At 45.7% G+C, this 27,449-nt stretch overlaps 1 protein-coding gene across 9 annotated transcripts in view; it reads right to left on the reverse strand.

Moving 5' to 3' along the window:
- MEGF11 (multiple EGF like domains 11) overlaps positions 1–27,449 on the reverse strand; it is a 2,301,522-nt gene that overhangs the window by 1,550,038 nt on the left and 724,035 nt on the right. For all 9 annotated transcript variants that reach the window (XM_069624261.1, XM_069624259.1, XM_069624260.1 and 6 more), the window contains one exon: positions 11,521–11,621. In XM_069624261.1, coding sequence (XP_069480362.1) covers positions 11,521–11,621 — 101 coding nt within the window. The remainder of the gene's footprint in view (positions 1–11,520; positions 11,622–27,449) is intronic.

Consider the following 27,449-nt stretch of genomic DNA (forward strand, 5'->3'; position numbering starts at 1 on the left):
CGCACCTTCCCGTGGACTCAGCCAGACCACATCAGGATATCAACTGCTCCCACTCAGATACCCTTATGGGAATATGTTTCCCTACATGTTCTTATGTATGCCCAGCATGCCCTTACACTGCCTTCCTTCATTCCCGGATCTCCCAATCATCCTGCTAGCCACCACGGGATCGATGGGAGAGGGGTAAACTCAACACAGCGTGATCCATGCATTGCAGGCATGCTATCTCTAACCTCCACGCACTGTGCCACAGGCATCTTCACATCCTTAGCCTCACATGACCTGCATAACGCATGTTTTGTATGCCCTTCTCTGCCATCCATCTACCCACCCTCACACCTCTACTCAGTTCCTTCTGCCACAAACTGCCACTGTGTGGATGGGATCTAGACACACTTGAGCACCTTTTGTATCATGACTTGTAACTCTAGCACCATGCTCTAGTATGGTCATTTTTATATCACAGTTAAGAACAGGGTTGTTTTAAATATAAATTCATCTATTAGTTGACAGCAAAACCTCCCCTTCTTTTTGTATACTCTCTCTCCTCAGGGGTCACCATACAAGTACAGTTCTTTGGTCCTGAGGAAGGCGGCTACATCTACTCAACCACCAAAACGTAAAGAACTTGCGCTCCAATTGATTTACACAAGTGGACTGCGCTGCCACTGACTCACACCAGTGCACTACGTAGATCCCTGAACTACAGAAGTACCAATACTCTATACATGCCTTACGACTAGCTGACCAAATCACAGTGGTCGAGGAGTGTTACTTTAGACTTGCTATGCTCTAGCTAGATTGTCCTTAGGATGTATTTTCTGCATTAGGATTTATTGGTAATTTTAATCGAGTCACATCTGAGATTAGTACCAGTTCTTATGATACTTACAGAATATGTTGACACATTGTCTATGTGCTTTTGAAAAGTGTGAAAGCTTTGCTTCTTTCCATGTATTTTTCAATGTTTTTATGTAAAATGCTCTTAGCATAATTTCTTGTGTACAATCATTTGTGTATATTTTCTATGCCAGATTAATTTTAGTTTACCTAATAAATGTGAATTTGATACACATTTTGGAGACTTTGGGCCTCATCACGAGTTTGGCGGTAACCCTTAAATCCGGCGGTCGCGCTATTACTGCCGGATTTAAGGGTCCGCCAAATCAGGGCTTCGGCGGATTTCTCCCTAGCTCTGCGCTGGGGGGAAATCTGCCGAAAAAATTCCCGCTGTTACTGCCGGCGGGAAATCCACCGGCGGTAAGAGCGTGAAAATTCCCCATTGAGCCCAATGGGGAATGGGGCATTCCTGAATGGTCTCAGTGGGGAATGGGGAATTCCATTACCGCCAAACCCGTGATCCGGCGCTAATAGCGCCGGGGGGTTTGGCGGTAGGGCTAATACCGCCGGCGGTAATACCGCCAGCCTTACCGCCCAACTCGTGATGAGGCCCACAGTGTAGTGTGTTTTGTTCTGATAAGATACAGAACAAGTATAATGATGTGCAAGATGTGTGAAATAATATCACTAAATGCTTACATCTATCCACACATAAAGTGGTTTAGCTCACAATCTTTTGCTTTACCTGTCAGGAGTCTTTTTTGCATTTAGCTATGTTTTGCCCTAGTCCTAGACAGAGTGGGGGCAGACCCTTATTTGTTCTAGTTGCATCTTATTTGCAGAGGGCCTGATGTAACAAACAAAACACAAAAGTTCCCTTCCTTTGTCAGGGTTTCACTCTCACAAATTAAAGATTGGTCTCCCTCCTTCAGGCTCAGACCACTGGACCCCTCGTCCAGGCTCAGATCCCTTTTCTACAATGTTCACAATTTGGTCTCCCTCGTTCGAGCTCGGGCCATGGATCCGCCTCGGCCATGCTCAGATCCCTTTTGAAACCAGAATCGAAGACTTTCAAATGTGCGATGGGTTTTGCTTAAACTGTTGCAAGACCACTTTTATTCACTTCACACAATTTTAGCTCTGTCTCACAGCTTCGCTCTTTCGGACTACAAGTCCCAGAATGCAAATTCGAGGTTTTGTTCCTACTTGGGATTTACACAAAGTTCTTGACAGTTTTGCCTTCTGTACGATTTTACAACTTTATGACTTTCACTAGGGATCTCGTTATCCCTTCCACTTGGTTACAGGTCAACACAATTTCAAAAGCGTTCACAAAGTCCCTCAATAAAGTGAGCTTCTCCCACAGGCCCCCTTTGTTATTTTGTATTGCGCACGTTAAATTTCCACAAACGCCTTTCAATCTTTACAACAGTTTCGTTCACAGTAACATCTTCGTTTGATTTGGACACAACCAGGCTTTCATTTCTCTCAGCAACTCACTGGTCTCTGACTTATTTCAGTTCTGGAACGCCTCGTATGAAGCTTTCAAGGCTCTGTAAAGATTATCCTTCTCCTCCCCAACTCACCTGTCATCCAGGAGCGGAACAAGGCAACTATGTAGTTCAGCAGCAGTATTCTCCTCTTCTGCATGGCTCCCTCGCTTGTACTCTTATGTCCCTTTCATCACAAGGAATTCTCGCCTGGCCTTCCCTCGGGTTCCATCTTTCTCGAGCGGCCCTTCGGCCTTCTCCTTTGTGTTGCCTGTTTTGCATCTGCCTGGGAGAAACTGCTTCTTCACGTGTCTAGCCTCGCTCAGAGTGTGCCTGGGTGTCTGATCTTTTAAAATCTTTGAAAGAGTTAATTGAAGTCAGGTGTGAGTAGTTGCTCCTCTCTGCCTGACTCTACCTGACCTCATTATCGGGACAACATGGAGACTACCCATTGGAATACATTGCCCAGTGATTCCCATGGGTAATCCCCATGATTCACATCTGCCTCTTCTTCGTCCCATCTAGTTGGACCTCTAGAGTGGAAGTAGGGTTTGTGGGAGTTGAAGTTTTTACGAGGGATCATGGAAAAACCATGTAGGTTTTTGTCATGATAAAGGGGGTAATTGTATTTTGGTGGATGAATGGATTTTCTATTGGGTTCCTGTGATTGTATAGATGGTTATAATTTCCCTGGTTGTTTTCTCCTTTTTCTTACAGAAAGGTACTGGGGTATTATGGGACTCTGCTGACAATACCCCATGACAACTGAGGGGATGTCGGCTAGGGTTGTATCAGAATGGGAGGAATACCATGTCTCACACGAGGGCGTGCCTGCCATAGTCCCCAAGGACCCCAAGCCCAGGTGATGCTCCCTCGCTCGTCCACCCCCAGTGTGAGGATCCAAGAGTGATGGCCCTCCCTTGGCCACCTGAACAAAGGATCCCCAGGAATAGCCTGGGAGAAACACCTCAAGTTTCTCACAGAACACATAGCCCTAATGCATTCAACAGGAACCACATTGAGATGTAATGGCACGCAGAACACGGGTTCCTCTGATACAAACTCATGAACACTTTGTGTACCTGCTTCCACTAGCTTTTACCTCCTCTCACTCAGTTTGCCCAGGATATAAACCAAGAAGCCCCCAAGATGCCAGAGGTTGCTCTTTATGAGACCAGTATGCTTTACAAAGTTCGCGCATAGCAGGGTGTCTAATGGAAAAACTGATAAACGGTGCAAGCTCCTGTCTCAATATGACAAGCATTCTCTGCACTGATGCGAGCAGCTTGGCATTGCAATTCTTGATTAGTGTTGCCATTGACGGTTACTTGATGTAAGCTGCTGATCCTGGCAAAACCTTAAATTTGATAGCAGTATCTGGGCATATGATGCCAATGCCTGACATGTGTTTGCTGTGCTGCAGCTAAAACAGTGGGTTTTGCCAATGCTTACTTGTATGTGTGGGATTTATATAGCACAGACTGGGCAAGCAAGCAACAGAGTGCTGTACCGAAAGGGGGGGCAGAAGGCACTATCTGGGGGTCAGCAGGAGATGAGGTGATCCTTGGTGAGCTGTGCCTCCAGTTCCTGCCCAGCTTCTTTCTCTCTCTTGCCTTTTCACTGTTTGTTGTGAACCTCTTTACTGCACCCTCACTTTACCACGTTCACTCTAATACTCTTTCATTCTGCTCCCCCTTCTATGCCCCCTTTCTCTCATCTGTTATCTAGCATTTTTTATTCATACGCATTTTGTGTTTTTAATTCTATAAATGCTACAGACAACACACCTGCTTTTGCTGTAAACCAAAACTGCTAATCTTTCAGTAAAGTGTAAACTGTGGTGAAATGATCTACTCTTCATTGTCTAAGCATGCACCCGGGGCTATGCTTAAAATACACAACCCATCCCAGCAGTGGGCAGCAGTCCACATGGGAGTATTACTGGAATAAGGATTGCCAGGCCTATGTCCCAAGTGGCAGTCTATGCCTCCTGAATGGCAAGGGACAGTAAGGGAACCTTCTGCCGTTTAAAGGTTTTATAGACTCTGTGCCTTACCAATTAGATCACCAGGACCCACCGAAGTTATTTTCTTCCTGTAAACATGCAGCACTCCACTGCCCATGTGGCTGGCTCCATGCTACTTACCTGTGGAACACATTATACGCATAGGTGGCAGGCCTCAAAGAAACCTCACTCCTCACTGACTGTATGATGAATTCAATTTCTGACAGGACGATTGGGATACATTCACAACTTTGTACTTCATGAAATATCCTTGCAAGACTTATCTGTGGCCTCAAGCCCAGGGACTGCATCTCCCCAGCCCTAAAAACTCTCCACTGGCTCCTGGTTGCTGCAAGGATCAAGTTCAAATCCCTCTGCATCATCCATAAGGCTGTCTGGGGCCGGGACCACACTATCTACAACTTGCTCTCACAAAACATTCTCCCTCCAGATCTTTACGTTCCTCTGGAACCAACTCTCCGTGTGTCAAGCGCTTCGCTCAACAGAGACTTGGTGGCTGATCTCGTTCATCTGCTGTTTTCATCTTATGGAACAGCCTCCCCCCTCCTCTTCGTCTTGAGTTGGATCTCCTCAAATTCCGGAATCTCCTCAATACTTTCCTTTTCACCTCCCCCCCCCCCCTGCATCTCTGCTAATTCCACAGTTGCTGAGATCGGTGTCCAGGGCCCCTCTGTGTACTTCTGGGTCCTGGCCTCTCACACCCAATCACCTTCAGCCTCCGTCCGCCCCAAGCACTTACCTTGGCACCCACTGGCCTACGCCACTGTAGGCCTGCACTTACCTATTTATTGGAGCTGACCTCACCCTAGCACTTCCTCCACTGGGCACTTACATCTGCTGCTCACTCACGAGCACGGTCACTCCTAGCACTTACCCCCCACTCCATCTCTCCCTCTCCTCTCTCTGCTCTTGCACGTTCTGAATGCGCACACGGCCTAGCAGGTCCATCTTTGTCCTTGACTGTTTTAATTGTTTTTCAATCCCATATCCCCTCCCTGTTGCCCTGTGGGTGCTTTGAAACACAATTTACTTGCTGTATAAGCACCTAACAAATGCACAATAAAATAAAAGAAATATATGATGACTTATTTTTTATTTGGAGGGCATTTGCAGATTTTGCTGCGGAAAAAAATAAATTCCATCTTTTATCAGACGTTATAATGCACATAAAAGAATGAAAGGTCAAATTGAATGTATGCTGTTTACTTACTTGGTCTGGGGAGGGACTTGGAGAAGAATCTCGTGTTAAAATAACGTTCTGTAATTTTCAATAACTTAAACACAATGGTCACCAGACTTTTATATGCCGATGATCTAATCATCTTGGATCATACCCAGGTGGGCCTTCAATGCCAACTCGACAACCTTGCCCACTACACCGAGGAGAACAATCTGGAGATTAATAAATCAAAAACAAAAATACTGATTCTTCTGAAGCATAGGCTTAAAAAAAAGAGTCCTTGAAGTGGTTCCTTGACCAGTCAGAAATCGAAATCGTCTCCACATTCAAATACCTTAGAGTTGACATCGACAGCTCGAAAAAGAGGCTTAAGTATGCAGAAAACCCTGTGGTCAAAGACCAAAAATCTAACAGCCCAACTTCAAGCAGTCGATAGAAAATACGGCAAATACAGTCTCCTGCCGGCCATCCAATTCTATAAATCTAAAGTAATCCCATCGTTAACATATGGCATGGATGCTAGCCCTGCAATTCCTTCGACCTTATGGACTAAAATAGAAGGCTTCATCTGGAGAGCAGTATTAGGGCTACCGAAATCTACGGCTGTGGCACCCATAAAACGGGAACTTGGTCTGCTCTCCCTAGAGGCAGTGGTGGCTCAGAGCACCATTCAGCTCTACAGAAAAATTCAGAATCCAGAAAGCCTTGAAATATACAGGATGTTCGCCGTGGAAATATCTAAAGGGAGCAATGAATTCCTCAATGACTGGGCCGACAAACAAAGGCATATATTGCAAGAGATAGCTTATTCAGAAGAAGAACTAATCCAAAATCCTCTGAGAATAAAAACAAAAATGGAATGGCTCGACTGGATAAAAACCAACGACAAAGCAGTCTCGAACAAACTATTAGTTCACCTGCCGCCAGTCTTCAATAAACTGAAACAACCGATGGAATACTGCATAAAATACCCCAGAAAACTCCTCATGAAAACGCTATTGAAAGCCCGTCTAAATCTCTTACCGACTCAGGAAGTCTTAGCAATCCGCATACCATCTGAGGAAAAATTCTGTAGAATCTGTAAAGATCTTCAAACTACAGAATCAATCAAGCACCTCTTGATGGCTTGCCCGGCCATTGACCAAGAAAGAAAGGCCTTCCTCGGTCCTGTGTTCAAAAACTCCTAAGTCGTTGATGAAAACATTTGGTGGAATCGCCTTATAACAGGAGCCCAAACCAGATGATTAATAGCAGCGACCAAACTCATAACCATCGCACTGGAGAAGACATCGCAAACGACATAAGAAGTAGCCATGCAAATAACCTTTTTTCCTTTTTGGAACTTCCTTTTTGGAACTCCCTCCACCAAGTGAAAATCTTCTTATTCCTCCTCTTTCCTTCTTTCCTACTTTCTCTTCTTTCTTTCTTGGTCCTCATCGAGAAAGTTACAAATGAACAGAAACATGACATCACATTCTTCTTTTCAAGAATTAAAAGCTCTTTGTAAAAATCTAAATTGATTAAATACAAATAAAAAAAAAATTAAAAAAAATAACTTATAATAATGTTGGGGCTGCTTTATAGCCCAGTACAATGAGTAAAATATGACAATGTGTCTACTAAGAATTTCTAATTATTTGTGTCAAAATGAAACATTACAATACCTTTATAAAGTAACCATAGACTTTTTTCGTTGAAAATACTATTGGGGGCAGCACAGTGAGTAAAACATTCTTAACAAGGGATTGAGTATTTTCTCCCTCAATTTTTGTTAGAAAATAAAACATCACAACTTTAGTCACCATGAAAAAAAGCTATACGACTTTATTATAGCTCTAAAGTATGGATTATTCTATTTCCGAGTGAAACATTATAATTAATTATTTAGGAGTATTACTGAATTTCAAATAATACAATTATGATGTGACTGTGCACAATAATAGAGTTGTGTAGGCATGAGTAAAGAAAACCTCAGCAAATCCATCAGCATTTTTTACATTTCTCTGGCAACACTTCTGGGTGGCCTTCGGGCAAAACCCTGAAATTTCAAAAAAAAGACAGGTGCCATTTTTGCCGGTTAGCGGCGCGTGGTGGGTCCATTGACTGAAATAGGTGGAAACATTGTGGCACTAACTTTCCCATAAAACCAGGGACGTCATTTCACCATAATGCCAGGGATAGCGGAAGTGACATCACATGACCCTTGACCTCTGATGACATCACAGGAAGGGATGTAATTTGACCCCACCCGAGATGACATCACAGGAAGTGAAGGAACACAATCTTTCCCCCCTTGACAAAACAGGAAGTGGCATCACATAGCATTGTTCATAAGTACATGATTAAAAATATGGTAAAGATAGCACTGTAATGTGATATACATTGCATACAAGAATGGATCACCACATGTATCGTTAATATAAGTGTGTATAGGCCCATATTACCAAATAACTGTGAAGGCAAGCAGACATCCAAGGCCAAATGATAATGATATGTTATTATGTAGAATTTACGCTTTATAAAGCGGTTTATATACAACAAATATACATACAATTTCACCCAACCTTTGTTGTTACTCGATTATCAACCTCAGAAGGATGAAAGGCTGAGCTGACCTTGCCGGGATTAAAACCTGCAACCTGCAGACCACACACATATCACAGCAGTGAGCACAGAACCCACTGAGCTATCTTACCAGCTATAACTATTTTACCCACTATAATCACATGAGCCATTACATGTCTGAATGTTCTCAAAGTCAGAAAGCAAATTACACTTTGTAGTGGACACCCTTAAACTGGTAACTGAGATTTAACAGCAGGCCAGTTCATCTGCAGGTCTGGTGCGGAACCCTGCACAAGAAAGCCAGCCACGTCAGTAACAAAGAGCCACATGTCACAGCCCAAAAACTTCTATAAAACAATATATATATATTTTTTAGGGGTAGCAAGGGCGACCACGGGGGTAGCAAGGGAGAGATGAGGGGCCGCAGGTGTGACCCCTGGCGACCCCCACATGACGTCCCTGCATAAAACGCCTTACATGCTTTCAAATTTCACATGCAGTGCTTCTTGTGATTCCTCTGCACCCCACTAAAATAATTTTTTCTTCGATATATGCAAGGCAGACTAAAAGGGAGTCTGTGAGCCTTATTTTGGAGCCCGGCGCCCTACCACATGAAAAAGTGCGACCGATTGTATGGCTGCAGGTTGGTCCCTTCATTCACCTTTGCGCATGTATGTGGTGTGTGACCCTGCCAAGTGTGCTGCCCCTTTAAGGGACTCTGTCCCTCCCCTGTGTATTGACCTTTTAACAAGCTAATGAAAGGAGCCTCTGCAGACGCGTGCACCAGAACGGCTGCAGACTCCCAAAGAGGTACGACTGAGTCCATCTCTCATTCATTAGGCCTGCAGGCCCACACGGTGTGAGCACAGGCCTGCAGGCAATGATGCCGCGGGACCCTCGCGCCAGGAAGGTGGCAGAGGTCTGCATGGGCATGGCTCCCCCCCCCCCCCCGATCCCCCACTCCAGATGGTTCTGATGCCCCATAGCAGCCTGGGGCCTGCTAAATGCCCCTAGCAGGCGCCCCACAACAATGAAGGCAAGGCATCAGTGCATCACTGAATGCAGTCAACCCAACAGGTAAGCACTGTACCAGCCTCTTTTAATCCCTAAAATAGGCAAATGCTCCCCCAAAAAAGAAAATGAGGGAGTCAAAATACTCCAACCAAAAAGTTGGAGATTGGCGCATAGGAGCTTATCCCGCTGCTTTAACCCACACACCTGCGTGGATATGTTTGGAGCAGTGGAACACTGAGTGCCAGAGGAAGAAACTACTATTCTTAATGCCTGGTCCCAAGAGGGAAACGTGTGTCTTTGAATTTGCATGAATAATTAGGTGCAAAGACATACTTATAACAAAAACCAAAAACCTTTCTGTTTTGCAGTTCAAACATATTTTGACTCCCTTATAAAACACTACCATTGGGAATGGAGTTTTCTTTTTTACCCCCTAAAAAAACATTGTACTCACAACTTAGAAAAGTAGAGAGTAAAGGACTCCTAGTTCAAAATCTTATCTGGTGCACTGCATGCAGTGATGGGTGCAAAACATAGGCTTGCCCTGCGCCGTATCCGTTGTTCTACAAATGCAGTAAAAATGCACCGTCATAAAAGAAACATTTAATAAATACATAAAAAAATAGAAAAACGACTACATGAATTCTCATCTATGACATAGATTAGAGACCAAGAAAAGCAAAGCAGACACAGTAAATGTCCTTGCTCCTCGATGAGTCTGCCATATTCACGTTTTTACTTTCCCTTCAGGGGAGTTGCTAGGTCTGGAAAAGACCCGGGGCTAAGCTGATGTCGGAACTGTTGGGACTGGGGGCTAGCTAGTCTTTTGGCTGTAGCTCCCGAGATTCAATCCGGGGCTACAACCAAAAGATCAGGGGCTATAGCCCCCTTAGCCCCCGCCCTAGCAACGCCCATGTTTCCCTTCAATATCATTCACAAGAAAATGATAGTGAAAGTATCGAGGTGTTTAAGGAGGGATGGCGGGTGAAGTAGAGGCCGGGTATCCTTATTACATAGGACCCAGGGGACCTCATTGCTTGACAGATGTTAGTGGACCGGCAGGTTGCCGGGCTAGCCACCACTGGGAGATCTGTGGCGCCTATCATGTCTACCCAGCTGTACCATGCAAGGGCTCCAACTGGCGGTAAAAAAAGCCAGTTGAAGGGAGCCTTCACCTAGTGGCGCTTGCCCCAATGCGAATTTTGAAGTTGGCAGTACAGGAGGGAAATTCGCCCCATTGAAACCGCCTAGAAGCTTGCCCAAAATTGGTCATATTTGGTGGTAGGAAAATCGAAGATCTCTTGAGCACCTGCAGCAAGTCCCTCCCCGGTGGATGGCTCCACTGATTCGCCGTCCATCAGAAATAGCAAGGCATGTGGTAACTCACCCTTTTCCCCATCTGCTTGACCACTCAGCAGGAAAACCAGTGATCTTCAAGGAGGATAGTGATTCCTCAGCAGTGATGCCCAAGGGAGCTTTAAGGGGGCTGAAGAAAGCTGCTTTGGGCTTATAGCATGGCTAGGAGCAGGAGGAAGCACTGTAGTGTAGTTACAGAGACGATTGATCGGACTGGCGTGCTGGGCAGGCCCGGCCTTAAGGGTGGCCCATTGTCACCAAATGCGCCCCTCCACCGTGGGTGCCGTCACCAACAAAAGGCACCATTAGCCCCCCACCACGCCAGCTCGGGGGAGTCTTTCAAGGGCTCCCCCGAACTGGCGTGGTGGCAGAAGGCGTGGCAGGCGCCTCATTGTTAGTCAAAGCGCCCGCGGCAGCGGAGCGCATTTAGGAACAATATGATGCACCCTATTCATAGAATTAAAAAGTGACACTTTGTGGCCACGCCCCCTTTTGCCCAGGGGAGGGGGCAATTCACCCAGGGTGCTGCTGCCCCTAAACCCGCCCTGGTGCTGGATCACCAGCAGTATCAGCTCTAGCGTGATTGATTGGGAGGTCCATTTGTATTCTACCACGGGAGGTGTACAGGCGTTTCTGGCTAGCAGTGTTTCTAGGCATGGAGCATCGCCAGGTAACTTTAAGGGGTTTGTCAACTTCGGGAACGTGACAGGGGCTTCGAACATGAATCATTCATTGATATTGGCCTCTACTTGACAAGAGACAAAGGGCCCTATTCATGGAATATTTGCCTGTTTCAAAGTGGATTTGCACTGCTGAAAAGTGATATGAAATAGGGTTTGTGTCGGCAGTGCAGAGTCGGTTTTCATTAGTGCAAATTCACTTTGAACAGGGCAAATATTCCATGAATCGGGCCCAAAGTTTGTGCCTTTAGAATACTGTGCACTGGTTCCCTGGTGCGCAGGTGCATGGCCTGGGCAGTGGTTGCAAATGCCACCTCAATGTGCCAATGCGGGACAAAACACGAGACCCTTAACCCCACATGTACTCACGTATGCAGAAGTCGCCACTCTCGTAGTAGCCAGGGCAGCACTGCGAGCGGCGGCGATACATGGTCCGCAGCCCCCTTCTGTAGGCCGTCTTGTAACTGATCCTGCATCAGAAGACACACAATAACACGTTTCAGACGAGGGACAATCAATGGGCGAGTTTGGAATTTCATTTACGATCAATTACGACAAGGATATCATTGCAGGAATGACTTAAAAATGCATGAGGGCCTTAGATATTAAACACAATGCAGAGGGAAAAAAATCAATGGAGAACTTTCGAGTCTGCAAAATATGCAGCGCGTTTCACTGCACACCACGGACACGGCCCTGTCCTTGTGCATTAGGATCAACTCAGCTCGCGAAGGGGTGGAGGAGGGGTGGGGGTGGCGGAAGGCCCAGTGCCCCTCCGCGGGAGCCACTATGCATTCTTAATCGCGTTACTACTACCTGCACGCAACTTCGCTAGACCTCGCCTGTGCGGATCTACGTGATTACATCGAGTTTCTTTTTTTCGAAGTAAATTAAATCGATTTCTTTTTTTTTTTAAACACATTTTGCGGCAAATATATGCAGCGGCACCCCCACCTGCTCCTATCCCTCCAACATCCCCCCACGTTAATTAAAACCCGATCCCAACCCCCATCTTATTATTGGCAAAATGTGTTTGACTAAAATTGGGCGAAATAGTCTTCGGAAAGAAAAAAAACTGCTTTGTGATCTACCAACACCACTTGTGCTATGAGCATTGTCTCGGGAAGATAGCTCAGGGCCAACGTGCTAGCTTTGGAAATAAAATTACACGGAACACCACAGGTTCGAACCGCGGGTATTAAGCGCGTTATAAATAACCTATCATATCATAAAAGACAATGGGCCTCATTACACTGTAGGCGGTAACCATGGCGCCATGGTTGCTGCCGGTATTTTACCGTGTCCGCCTTGGTGGATGGCGGAATTACCACCCTACTTCAAGGTGAGCGGGGGCGGTAATTCCCCATTCACCAAGGCACTTCCCCATTCCCATTTTTGCCCCCATAGGGCATGATGGGAATGGGGAAGGTGCTAATTACGGTACCGCAAATTGCAGTACCGTAATTAGCTCCAAGGTCCCTTTGCAGCACCCTACTTTAACTGCTGGTAAAACCAGCCTTTAAGGTCGGGTCCTGCAAAGGGAACTCGTAGTAAGGCGGTAAGGGTTTATGGGTACCGGTACCGTTAAACCCTTACCGCCTAACATGTAATGACCTGCTTTCCACGCATAGGCCAGACTCACTGCAAAAAGCCAGGCAAACCCTAGTGAAAGGCTCGCGGACAAATGGTTTCAAATGGACCCACTTGTGGCATATGAGTTTCCGGACATCAGCTGTGCTTGTGTGGAGAAAATCCCTTTTGATGCCAGCTATATCATGCAATTGGTGTGCAGATTGGCATCCGTTAGAGTCACCTGTCTTCTTTTTCTTTAAATTTAAGCAGAGAAGTGCCCATCTTTATTTTCTGCAGGATGCGCACAGTCTAACACCCAGAAACACATATGTTGTAACTGGACTTCATAAAAACCATCTACAAATGGTGAACTGAGTGAACTTTTTACAGGGTGTATTATGGCACGGCACATTTGAACTGCTGCAGGGGAAGGAATACAAAGCATGTCCCATTATGCAAGCAGCTGCCCATGCACAGGGCACAATGTTCTCCTGGCATTCCTCAGGTCTTAGGAAAGCTTATAACAGAACTATGGTTACCCAACAAAATGTGTACTTACCCCAAAGTATGACAGGAGGAGACATATCAGGAGTCTATATGGGAGGTAGCGCGCCCATCCGCCACACTCACATTCAAACCAGTGGCCTGCAAACAGGACAGTTGCCTTAAATGCCGCAGTCCAGATGCCTCTACCATTTATTATGGCTAGGTCCTATGCTAAGCACCTTCTGGAAAAAAAATGCCCTATGTGGTCTTGAAATAGTGACTATTAAACTTGACATCATTGTAGAGGAGCAGGTGAATGCTTTCTCACTAGTTCCCGCCCTTTCACCACCGACATATTGGAACAGCCGACGAAGGGCTATGGCTGGAACCCCTTGTGTAATCCCACTACTGCATCGAGTGTATGAGAGACGTTATGCACTCAGACAGCCATACAGAATGTACCCTTGCATTGAAAATGTGGAAGGATGCCGCATGGAAGGATGTCAGCATGCATCTATGGACATCATGGAGCATTAAGTGAAATCCGACGAGGGCAGCGTGATGTCATAAAGAAGATATATGAACCTATGCTGAAACGATATGAAAATACTTATGAATGACGATGTAACTGAAGCACCAAGAGAAATATGTACCTAAAGCTAAAGTAATCATGGATATAAAGAAGAATGAAGTAACTTACTGGTCAATAACTGTAAATACGCAGTAACACAAGATAGATGAGACATATAGAAGCTTGATATAGAGGAATATATAATGTGGCAAGAACGGCCATTATAGCAAAATTGACGCTAACTCATGTCGAATTCAACCAAGCTACCTCAGAGACAGACCAAGGCTGCAGAATCAGGAGACGCTGGAAATACAGCTCGTGTGCAAACAGAGACGAGTCGAGGTTGGCGTAGGATCAAAGGTACTATTTTAAGGAATAATTGGAAGTCACAAGGGCAGTTATATGGATAAGCCCTGCATGTAGTTTAAGGAAGAGGAAAACATCTGCAACAACCAAAGTATTAGACAATTACAAGAGTATGAAGTGTCTGCAAGGTTGAGTGAGCAAGTCTTTAGAGTCCAAAAGGAGCAACAGCACCCCGCATAATTGAATCAAATAGCAGTAAATACGTGGGTGAAATGGACACATTTGCGGTCTCTTCTTATGTGACTCAGAAGTCAAAGACAAGGGCTATTCATTAGAGCCTCAGACGAAGATAGTGGTGTGCTCACACTCCCTAAAATGTTCCAGGACAGTGAGCGGGCTACAAGATCCACTACAGACGGAAGACTATGCGACCTATACCATTATGGTAAATGTGTCTCTTGAACTATTTCAGGAGCAGGTCAGGAGAGGTCTGAATTGTTGCAATATTTCCGAAGAGGAAATACATTTCCCAGTTGGAGAGATTGCTAACTATGATGATGTTTCCCTGCAAGCATAAACTTTGGCCTAGAGTTAAACACAGTGTGGAATCTTCACTCAGGATCTTGCTAGTTTCTCTTACAGGATACAACAGTCTATGTATTGCCAAATGAGTCTCTTATGCACCCATGTCCTGTACTTCAATTCCTTCTCTGGTCTTTGGGTTCAGACTGCAGATGAATCACTGCTGCCTCAGGAATCCCATGCTTATGGTGAGATATTGCTGCTATCAGTACGGGCTTGGAGTTTGCCTTCCTTAAACCTTTGCTTTCTCGGGAATTTGCAATGTTGATAGCTTACTCTGAATGTATTTTATCTCCTGTAATGCATCACATTACATTCTCTCACGAGCACTCATTTTAGAATGGACGTTGTTTCCCATCATGCATTGCACTGTATTGCTTCAGTGAACATTAGACTGTTTCCTTTGTTGAATGAGACTAGGTTGTCGGAATCGAAATAATATTATACCTCCTATTGCATTGTTTGAATGTGTGTTGGCCTACGCCAAGTTGTCTAAAAACATCGTGTAAATAGATTTCGCGGCAAGGTCTTGACCTTAATGTACTGTGTAAATCGCCATCTTGGATTTAGCCGCCATTTTAGGTTCTCTTATAATGTGGAAGTCACCCTGAACATCAAAATGGAGGCCGAATGACATTTCGAGTGGGATTCTGGCTGTTGTGACCTCCGCACACAGGAATAAGTAATATGCCTGCAGGCGACTTGTTGGGGTCGCGAACTGAGACCTTGTCCTATCCCTGACCTATGTGTAAATGAACAACTGTATCAGCGGAACTGATCAAAATGCATACATTATGGGATTGACCTGGCAAGGAACCCTAGGCCTGGTCCTAAGAATGGTTAACCTGCGAGGGGGTTGGCCAACGCAGGATAAAAAGTATAAAAACACGAGTATCCCAATGTACGGTCTCTCACACTAACGCAGTGAACTGTCATTGAAGTTCGTTCTGTTACTCTGAGAGCCGAATAGCTATCAGTTTGTCAATTGACTTTTTGGTTACTGTTGCAGCTTTTAAATAAAGCACCTTGTATGTTCTTTGTAACCTATGTTGGTGTGTTTCCTTTGGGCTTCCCGGCCTCATATCAATTTCTTTGTTTTCACAAGGTGATGGGGTTCATTCTCTTTGGGGGGGATCTTTCTTTTCAGAGTGATCTTAGCCTCCTTGACATTGGAAAGTGCTGTGCATGGTATTCTCTTTCCTGCTTCTAAACGTTTCTCTGGCTCACAGTCCTCACTGGGCCCATGCTCTTGACTAGCTTTGCACCTCCACTCACCCTCAGTCGTACCAGCAGCAGGGCCTGCTGAGGGCTTTAGAATTGCTTGTTCGGTCACTCCTTAGGTGTAAGGGGGTTTTCTCCAGTGTCCAAGTCTCCATCTCTGTGTTCGAGGCCAAAGTTAGCAGCTCACAGTCTGGTTCTCTTGGTTCTGCTGCAAATGTCCTTTGAAAGTGGTGGGGACCTCTCACTGTGTCACTGGTAGTATGCCTCGGCATACACGTGCGCAGAGCCGGACTTAGGGCAGGGCATGCCGGGTGACCATCCAGGGTGCCATGCACCCCCAGGCGCCATTAGCCCCCGCCACGCCAGCTCAGGGGAGTCTTTTAAGGACTCCCCCAAGCTGACGTAGTGGGAGAAGGTGCGACAGGTACCCTTATGTTATTAAATGCGCCCGCGTCGGCCAGGCGCATTTAATAACAATAGGTGCTGATAGTATCCTATTCACATGATGATTACCTCCTTGCTCCGATGCGGAAGCGAGGAGGTTTTCATTGGAATAGGACGCTCATGCATTAGAATGAGCGTCCTATTCCAGTGATTATCCCCCTGCGAGGCGCCGGAGCAGGGAGGGACAAAACAAATGTGGCGCTCCTGCCCCTGCCCCCAAGCCCCCCTCCCTCTACACCTGTTCACCCGGGGTGCGTGGGGGTGGGCACCAATACGCCCAGGGCTCTGCTGCCTCTAAGGCCGGCCCTGCACCTGCGCACACTTTCTCCGCTACCATTCTCCATTTCCTCATTTTAAAAGGCTGCTGACTCCACTCGCCTTGTCACGTGATGAACCACACACGCAGCAGACTTCACATGCTGCTGACACCCCTTCCCTAACAGGTGTCTGTCCCATATCCCCCCTGCACTTCAGCCCTCCACTTGCTTGAAATATTTAATGAGTGCTGTGGGGTGTAAGAACGGTCTCTCAAACTATATATACAGAAACCCACAAAGGTGCACCGAAAAAAGACCCATCAGGAGAATGCTGGGTCCAAATAGGCAAGTGAGATAGTTCTAGGTTTACGGTAAAATAGGATACTCAAACAGGCGTCCATTTCCTCTGCTAAAACCAAGCGCTGTAACCAGGTTTGCGATGCATCTAGCATGATAAACTGACACAGGGACACATTTCGTATGTTTTGGGGACGCTCCGTGGTTGCCAATTTCTCCTCCCAAACCTTGCACAAACCTTCGGAGGTCTGCTTGGCACCTGGTCCACTTCCATGCTTGCTGGGAGGTTTCTAAGACGTAAGCCGGGGGTCTGTAACAACATCTGGAGAGCCACAGGCCGAAGACCCCTGATTTATGCTAACATGACTGCAAATGTAACTGTGGCACCCCAACCCCCTTGCTAAGCGAAGCGCTCCATTACTGTGCACTAGCCCATTCTCACTTACCTTCTGTGGAGCGATGAGGTCAAGGAAGCCTACTCTGGTCAGAAACCACTGCATGGTGGCCTGGGGATATGCCAACCTGACTGCCACTGTATATGCACCAGGCAGAAGCTGCCCGGTATCTGCCCCATATACCTTCTGCTTCCTGAAATGCTGTGCTGATACTGCACCTGCCCCTAGCCTTTGCTAATGCACCCTACTTCTAAAAGAGTGAATATGTAACTTGCAAACTTTGAACGTTAAAGTGATGTCCTTAACACCTTCTTTATGAGCTAATGTTGATCTTTCCGCTTCAGTATATTAATAAAAAACAAGTTTGAGATCAAAAACTACAGGCTAGGCCTACCTAGATGATCTGCATGCAAAAATAGGCACAACGCTTGGCAAGCAGGTCTAATATGTTAATGACTGTAAAAAAAGGTGCATTCAGAAGATAGGTTGTCTCCCTCCAAAATAGGAGTAATGCTCTTCAAATTCAGATCTATGGTCTTAAATAAGGGGTCCCCAAAAACATCAGGAGGCGCAATGCCTTCCAGAAATTGGTCTTTCACAAAGCAGCTGCAGTGTCCTAAAAAAGGTGCAATGTCCTAGGAACTAGCGCTCAGTGGCCATTCATAAAGACAGCTTGCCTACTTATGCGCTTGAATTGAGGAACTGTAGGCAACCTGGAGTAACACATTCACTCAGCCCTTCATCATTAATTGATAAATTGAGCACCACTAAGTTAGGAAAGAACACTTATAATATAGCAGAGAAAACGCTGCATCAAGCACTGTATGAAATGGTCCATTATGATGGTTATAATTAGACATAGCACCATCATACAGTCCGTGTAATTTCCTTAAAACAGTGGTATGGCCTTCAAATATGTGTAAGCGAACACGCATGAGAATAATGTATGCACCAGTACTGGCCCCTTATCCAGCTCAACTCCTGGTGGTCTTAATTGGTGTTAAAGAACAACTCATTGTAGTTGGATGAAGAACCTCATCCTGGATGGCGTGCCCAATGAGGATTTAGTAAAAATAACCAAAACAAAAACCTTCCGTGTGCCAAGCCCTAATAGAGACTTATGCACTGAGGGAGGGGTCTTAATTGTGGAATAATGACCTGTCAACAAGTTATGACCTGAGGCAAAGAAGAGGGACATCATTTGGGAATGGGTCATTATCCCAAGCGACTACGACCTCCCCCAAGGTCGATAAGGCTATTAACACATGATGGTAGTAGCAATACATGTTCTGGAGTTTTTGGGCTGAAGTGAACAATACTACTTTAAGAACTCAATAGACAAACTGAGTTCGTAAATGCCTTTTTATTTTGTAGTACTTAAATAACATGGCTGTCTTCAAGGTAAGCATTTGAATGGCAACGTGGTGGACACTGGAACAGGTTCAAAATAAGCATGCATGAGGTGTCATGCAAAACAAAATAGTTTCTCTACAGGAAAATGAGAGCATTTTACATAGTCTTTCTCTTTATCTTTCGTGTGTTGATTAGCATTGTGCAGCAAAAAAAGGTCCTCCCAGAAAGAAAATGTCTTATTGAAACAAAATCTTACCTAGAAATTGCATTGTTTTTCCCTCTTTGCTTCTGGAAACGGAATGCTCAGATCGCAAACAATACCAGTAGTTATTGGCTGCACACTCAACATTCTTATTGGCTGAGAGGAGGTCAATAACGATTCCCATGTGTTAATTCCCCAGAACGCATTTAGTAGATATAGGTATGAAGAAGACATCTTAGAACGGAAGAAGGGTTATAATGATCGTGATTGCAGAGCATAACTAGATGCCGTACTACGCAATGCTGTTAGCAGTGGGCACAACAGCCATTTTAGAGGTAATTACAAATAAAACAATCAGAAAGTGGCTCTCCCTGATGGGTGCGAGCCCTCTTTGAATGATAAATGACTTGACTTCAAAACTTGAGCTCTGCCCTGCCCTAAAACTGGGGCACCATCAGGAAGCATTAAACAATCAGATATACAGCAAACAGAGGATACCTTTGTTTGTGTTTTTATTTGTTTATTAATTTGTAATGCATGCCAGACCAGAGGGTATCAGGGTGCAGAGAAGATACAAGAATACTTTCAGTTTATGGTTACACAGGTTACAGATAGGCGAGTACAACAATTCACAGGTGATATGTAGTTATGTGACTGAGTACTGGAAACATACAGACAAAATGAAGAAGGTAGTAGCCAGTTACATAACTCACAGTGTTAATATACAACAAATTTAAGTAAGCAGTGTCTATATATATATAAAGTGTGATGCGAGTTGCAATTCTTGGGATTGAATTGTGAAGGAACGTTGAGCCCTGTCTTGATGAGGACCCAACGGTCGAAACACATGCCACATAAGGGCAATCTAAGGAACCTATAATTATAACTTTATGAAAATAAAAAAAAAACTAGAAAAAAAGGAAACTTAAAGTATTGAAGTCAAGTAATTTATCGTTCAAAGTGGGCTGGCGGCCATCAAATGAAACCACTTTCTGATTACTTTGAAACAAACGAGCTAAGGGGATATCTTAGTTCACCCCATGATGCGACAAACAGATTATCATAAGACTATTGAATGGTGAGCGCAGAGTGACGTCAGGAATCCCGTTACTTGATTCAGTACTAATAAAACAAGATGTTGTTCTAAGAAATTCGGTTGAGTCCCCTGGAAAAGGGTTTAGGGTGTTTGCGGAAAGGAAAAATTGCTCTTCTGAACCACGGACTGACAGAAACGGGGAGAGGTAAATATGTAGCCATATTACAGGGATTGCTTGATTATGTAACCACAGAAGACCTCTACGATGCAGATGTGCTCAAGTGTTTAGTGGGCTTAAAAGATCAAAGCAAAGTAGCCTTAGCTGCAGGTCAATACGCAAGCACTCAGATTCCATGCACTAGTCAGGGGGAGGACAAAATCCAGCCTTTAGAGGTTCTAAAGAGGGGGGCAAAGAGGGAATTCCTAGAACCAAGAAAGAGAGCTACCGTGATCCATCCCAGGGTCAGAGTCTTAAGAGCAGGGCAAGAAGGATAGAAACCCTTTTGAAAATCACACACACTTAGTTCAGAAATTTAAATAAACACAAAAGTCTGTGTTGGAACTGTGGGTAGACACAAGCAAAAAGTCATACCTATCCAAAAGGTAGCCTGCTGCATAAATCGTTAGGCTGTGGTTCCAAGTAGTAAAGAGCACATCAGGGTGAAAGGGTTCAGAGCAGTCTTAGATCCCTTGCCCTTCTGAGAGAGACCCAGAGAAAACATTGGAATTGCTGCCCACTTGAGATAATGACTGCAGGGAGTCAGTCAGTTAAACTAGTGTGACTGTCCCACAGTGAAGAGAAGCTAATAAGGCCTTGTTGGAAATTAGACTGGTTCAAGGTGATCATTATCTCAAGTGGTTGCAAGGTTTTGGAATGAAGGCTGTGAGGAATTTGACCATCTGCTCGGTGGGTGTACGCTCGCCTGGGCTTTTTTGAATTGAATGGAATGATGGTAGACCAACCTCAGGAAAATGTGTGGGGCTATTCCGCACACATTTTCCTAGGCTCACACCACAACAAACCATAGATCCTTGTATTCTGATGTGGACACAGCCTACAGGTGCAGTCTGCCCCTGTCATATTTAGTTGAAATGTGACAGCCAGGAGTACACAATGTCATCTCAGAAAAGGGGAGGAAAAACCTGCAATGGCCAGCCTGGTTAACTGACAAAGGCTCCATGGATCAGCCCTGCCCTTTTGTTTGGCCCTGCAGCTGTTGGGAGTGATTATCATACCAACGAGGGATATTTCAAACAGGCCCACAAGGGACCTGGCTGCAGAGAGTAAACAAAGGAGACAGGAAACACAAAAACCTTTCATATGCAACTGTGTCAACCTAAAGCCAGCTACTGCCTCTCAGTATCAAGGGCAGTGAACTCTCATGTCTGCAGTACAAAAAAGAAGGTGGGTGAGGCGCGCACTCCCGGTCCTGGTCAATTGAACCTGTTGCAAAAAATAAGTAGCTGGGTCACATCCCAAAATGGACAAATATTCACAGGGTTAGATCCCTTCTGCTGCAAATCAGGTACTCAGTATTAACAGGGTTAGATCCCTTGTTGCAAATCAGGTACTCAGTAATAACAGGGTTAGATCCCTCAGCTGCAGTTCTGTGGTCTGTAGTTGTTCTCCTCCTAGCGCTTTCTTATCTCAAATAATCATCAGGGAGGCTGTTGAGCAGGTGTGTCTAATTAGACTCAAAGGATTCTGGTAGCTGTAGTGAAAACGTTTTTTTCTGTTCAGGTGACCTGCAACCGACACCCCTCCAAAGCACAAGTCCTTCCCAAGTTTGGGGGAGGGGAGAGAACCATCTTTATGATTCTCCAAAGTGGGGCACAGTCACTCCGTGGCGCTGCCTCTGGAGCCCGGGACTCCCATAGCATTCAGTACAAAAAAGAAGGTGGGTGAGGCGCGCACTCCCGGTCCTGGTCAATTGAACCTGTTGCAAAAAATAAGTAGCTGGGTCACATCCCAAAATGGACAAACATTCACAGGGTTAGATCCCTTCTGCTGCAAATCAGGTACTCAGTATTAACAGGGTTAGATCCCTTGCTGCAAATCAGGTACTCAGTAATAACAGGGTTAGATCCCTCAGCTGCAGTTCTCTGGTCTGTAGTTGTTCTCCTCCTAGCGCTTTCTTATCTCAAATAATCATCAGGGAGGCTGTTGAGCAGGTGTGTCTAATTAGACTCAAAGGATTCTGGTAGCTGTAGTGAAAACGTTTTTTTCTGTTCAGGTGACCAGCAACCGACACCCCTCCAAAGCACAAGTCCTTCCCAAATTTGGGGGAGGGGAGAGAACCATCTTCATGATTCTCCAAAGTGGGGCACAGTCACCCCGTGGCGCTGCCTCTGGAGCCCGGGAATCCCATAGCATTCAGTACAAAAAAGAAGGTGGGTGAGGCGCGCACTCCCGGTCCTGGTCAATTGAACCTGTTGCAAAAAATAAGTAGCTGGGTCACATCCCAAAATGGACAAATATTCACAGGGTTAGATCCCTTCTGCTGCAAATCAGGTACTCAGTATTAACAGGGTTAGATCCCTTGCTGCAAATCAGGTACTCAGTAATAACCGGGTTAGATCCCTCAGCTGCAGTTCTGTGGTCTGTAGTTGTTCTCCTCCTAGCGCTTTCTTATCTCAAATAATCATCAAGGAGGCTGTTGAGCAGGTGTGTCTAATTAGACCCAAAGGATTCTGGTAGCTGTAGTGAAAACGTTTTTTTCTGTTCAGGTGACCAGCAACCGACACCCCTCCAAAGCACAAGTCCTTCCCAAATTTGGGGGAGGGGAGAGAACCATCTTTATGATTCTCCAAAGTGGGGCACAGTCACCCCGTGGTGCTGCCTCTGGAGCCCGGGACTCCCATAGCATTCAGTACAAAAAAGAAGGTGGGTGAGGCGCGCACTCCCGGTCCTGGTCAATTGAACCTGTTGCAAAAAATAAGTAGCTGGGTCACATCCCAAAATGGACAAATATTCACAGGGTTAGATCCCTTCTGCTGCAAATCAGGTACTCAGTATTAACAGGGTTAGATCCCTTGTTGCAAATCAGGTACTCAGTAATAACAGGGTTAGATCCCTCAGCTGCAGTTCTGTGGTCTGTAGTTGTTCTCCTCCTAGCGCTTTCTTATCTCAAATAATCATCAGGGAGGCTGTTGAGCAGGTGTGTCTAATTAGACTCAAAGGATTCTGGTAGCTGTAGTGAAAACGTTTTTTTCTGTTCAGGTGACCAGCAACCGACACCCCTCCAAAGCACAAGTCCTTCCCAAATTTGGGGGAGGGGAGAGAACCATCTTTATGATTCTCCAAAGTGGGGCACAGTCACCCCGTGGCGCTGCCTCTGGAGCCCGGGACTCCCATAGCATTCAGTACAAAAAAGAAGGTGGGTGAGGCGCGCACTACCGGTCCTGGTCAATTGAACCTGTTGCAAAAAATAAGTAGCTGGGTCACATCCCAAAATGGACAAATATTCACAGGGTTAGATCCCTTCTGCTGCAAATCAGGTACTCAGTATTAACAGGGTTAGATCCCTTGTTGCAAATCAGGTACTCAGTAATAACAGGGTTAGATCCCTCAGCTGCAGTTCTGTGGTCTGTAGTTGTTCTCCTCCTAGCGCTTTCTTATCTCAAATAATCATCAGGGAGGCTGTTGAGCAGGTGTGTCTAATTAGACTCAAAGGATTCTGGTAGCTGTAGTGAAAACGTTTTTTTCTGTTCAGGTGACCAGCAACCGACACCCCTCCAAAGCACAAGTCCTTCCCAAATTTGGGGGAGGGGAGAGAACCATCTTTATGATTCTCCAAAGTGGGGCACAGTCACCCCGTGGCGCTGCCTCTGGAGCCCGGGACTCCCATAGCATTCAGTACAAAAAAGAAGGTGGGTGAGGCGCGCACTCCCGGTCCTGGTCAATTGAACCTGTTGCAAAAAATAAGTAGCTGGGTCACATCCCAAAATGGACAAATATTCACAGGGTTAGATCCCTTCTGCTGCAAATCAGGTACTCAGTATTATCAGGGTTAGATCCCTTGCTGCAAATCAGATACTCAGTAATAACAGGGTTAGATCCCTCAGCTGCAGTTCTGTGGTCTGTAGTTCTCCTCCTAGCGCTTTCTTATCTCAAATAATCATCAGGGAGGCTGTTGAGCAGGTGTGTCTAATTAGACTCAAAGGATTCTGGTAGCTGTAGTGAAAGCGTTTTTTTCTGTTCAGGTGACCAGCAACCGACACCCCTCCAAAGCACAAGTCCTTCCCAAATTTGGGGGAGGGGAGAGAACCATCTTTATGATTCTCCAAAGTGGGGCACAGTCACCCCTTGGCGCTGCCTCTGGAGCCCGGGACTCCCATAGCATTCAGTACAAAAAAGAAGGTGGGTGAGGCGCGCACTCCCGGTCCTGGTCAATTGAACCTGTTGCAAAAAATAAGTAGCTGGGTCACATCCCAAAATGGACAAATATTCACAGGGTTAGATCCCTTCTGCTGCAAATCAGGTACTCAGTATTAACAGGGTTAGATCCCTTGCTGCAAATCAGGTACTCAGTAATAACAGGGTTAGATCCCTCAGCTGCAGTTCTGTGGTCTGTAGTTGTTCTACTCCTAGCGCTTTCTTATCTCAAATAATCATCAGGGAGGCTGTTGAGCAGGTGTGTCTAATTAGACTCAAAGGATTCTGGTAGCTGTAGTGAAAATGTTTTTTTCTGTTCAGGTGACCAGCAACCGACACCCCTCCAAAGCACAAGTCCTTCCCAAATTTGGGGGAGGGGAGAGAACCATCTTTATGATTCTCCAAAGTGGGGCACAGTCACCCCGTGTTGCAACAGGTTTAATTGACCAGGACCGGGAGTGCGCGCCTCACCCACCTTCTTTTTTGTACTGGATGCTATGGGAGTCCCGGGCTCCAGAGGCAGCGCCACGGGGTGACTGTGCCCCACTTTGGAGAATCATAAAGATGGTTCTCTCCCCTCCCCCAAATTTGGGAAGGACTTGTGCTTTGGAGGGGTGTCGGTTGCTGGCAACCTGAACAGAAAAAAACTTTTTTCACTACAGCTACCAGAATCCTTTGAGTCTAATTAGACACACCTGCTTAACAGCCTCCCTGATGATTATTTGAGATAAGAAAGCGCTAGGAGGAGAACAACCACAGACCACAGAACTGCAGCTGAGGGATCTAACCCTGTTAATACTGACTACCTGATTTGTAGCAAGGGGTCTAACCCTGTTAATAGTGACTACCTGATTTGCAGCAAGGGATCTAACCCTGTTAATACTGAGTACCTGATTTTCAGCAGAAGGGATCTAACCCTGTGAATATTTGTCCATTTTGGGAAGTGACCCAGCTACCTATTTTTTGCAACAGGTTTAATTGACCAGGACCGGGAGTGCGCGCCTCACCCACCTTCTTTTTTGTACTGAATGCTATGGGAGTCCCGGGCTCCAGAGGCAGCGCCACGGGGTGACTGTGCCCCACTTTGGAGAATTATAAAGATGGTTCTCTCCCCTCCCCCAAATTTGGGAAGGACTTGTGCTTTGGAGGGGTGTCGGTTGCTGGCAACCTGAACAGAAAAAAACTTTTTTCACTACAGCTACCAGAATCCTTTGAGTCTAATTAGACACACCTGCTTAACAGCCTCCCTGATGATTATTTGAGATAAGAAAGCACTAGGAGGAGAACAACCACAGACCACAGAACTGCAGCTGAGGGATCTAACCCTGTTAATACTGACTACCTGATTTGCAGCAAGGGATCTAACCCTGTTAATACTGACTACCTGATTTGCAGCAAGGGATCTAAACCTGTTAATACTGAGTACCTGATTTTCAGCAGAAGGGATCTAACCCTGTGAATATTTGTCCATTTTGGGATGTGACCCAGCTACCTATTTTTTGCAACAGGTTTAATTGACCAGGACCGGGAGTGCGCGCCTCATCCACCTTCTTTTTTGTACTGAATGCTATGGGAGTCCCGGGCTCCAGAGGCAGCGCCACGGGGTGACTGTGCCCCACTTTGGAGAATCATAAAGATGGTTCTCTCCCCTCCCCCAAATTTGGGAAGGACTTGTGCTTTGGAGGGGTGTCGGTTGCTGGCAACCTGAACAGAAAAAAACTTTTTTCACTACAGCTACCAGAATCCTTTGAGTCTAATTAGACAAACCTGCTTAACAGCCTCCCTGATGATTATTTGAGATAAGAAAGCGCTAGGAGGAGAACAACCACAGACCACAGAACTGCAGCTGAGGGATCTAACCCTGTTAATACTGACTACCTGATTTGTAGCAAGGGGTCTAACCCTGTTAATACTGACTACCTGATTTGCAGTAAGGGATCTAACCCTGTTAATACTGAGTACCTGATTTTCAGCAGAAGGGATCTAACCCTGTGAATATTTGTCCATTTTGGGAAGTGACCCAGCTACCTATTTTTTGCAACAGGTTTAATTGACCAGGACCGGGAATGCGCGCCTCACCCACCTTCTTTTTTGTACTGAATGCTATGGGAGTCCCGGGCTCCAGAGGCAGCGCCACGGGGTGACTGTGCCCCACTTTGGAGAATCATAAAGATGGTTCTCTCCCCTCCCCCAAATTTGGGAAGGACTTGTGCTTTGGAGGGGTGTCGGTTGCTGGCAACCTGAACAGAAAAAAACTTTTTTCACTACAGCTACCAGAATCCTTTGAGTCTAATTAGACACACCTGCTTAACAGCCTCCCTGATGATTATTTGAGATAAGAAAGCGCTAGGAGGAGAACAACCACAGACCACAGAACTGCAGCTGAGGGATCTAACCCTGTTAATACTGACTACCTGATTTGTAGCAAGGGGTCTAACCCTGTTAATACTGACTACCTGATTTGCAGCAAGGGATCTAACCCTGTTAATACTGAGTACCTGATTTTCAGCAGAAGGGATCTAACCCTGTGAATATTTGTCCATTTTGGGAAGTGACCCAGCTACCTATTTTTTGCAACAGGTTTAATTGACCAGGACCGGGAATGCGCGCCTCACCCACCTTCTTTTTTGTACTGAATGCTATGGGAGTCCCGGGCTCCCGAGGCAGCGCCACGGGGTGACTGTGCCCCACTTTGGAGAATCATAAAGATGGTTCTCTCCCCTCCCCCAAATTTGGGAAGGACTTGTGCTTTGGAGGGGTGTCGGTTGCTGGCAACCTGAACAGAAAAAAACTTTTTCACTACAGCTACCAGAATCCTTTGAGTCTAATTAGACACACCTGCTTAACAGCCTCCCTGATGATTATTTGAGATAAGAAAGCGCTAGGAGGAGAACAACCACAGACCACAGAACTGCAGCTGAGGGATTTAACCCTGTTATTACTGAGTACCTGATTTGCAGCAAGGGATCTAACCCTGTTAATACTGAGTACCTGATTTTCAGCAGAAGGGATCTAACCCTGTGAATATTTGTCCATTTTGGGAAGTGACCCAGCTACCTATTTTTTTGCAACAGGTTTAATTGACCAGGACCGGGAATGCGCGCCTCACCCACCTTCTTTTTTGTACTGAATGCTATGGGAGTCCCGGGCTCCAGAGGCAGCGCCACGGGGTGACTGTGCCCCACTTTGGAGAATCATAAA

The sequence above is a fragment of the Ambystoma mexicanum genome, chromosome 11 (genome assembly GCF_040938575.1).
Source record: "Ambystoma mexicanum isolate Mex_15411 chromosome 11, UKY_AmexF1_1, whole genome shotgun sequence".
Lineage (NCBI taxonomy): Eukaryota > Metazoa > Chordata > Amphibia > Caudata > Ambystomatidae > Ambystoma > Ambystoma mexicanum.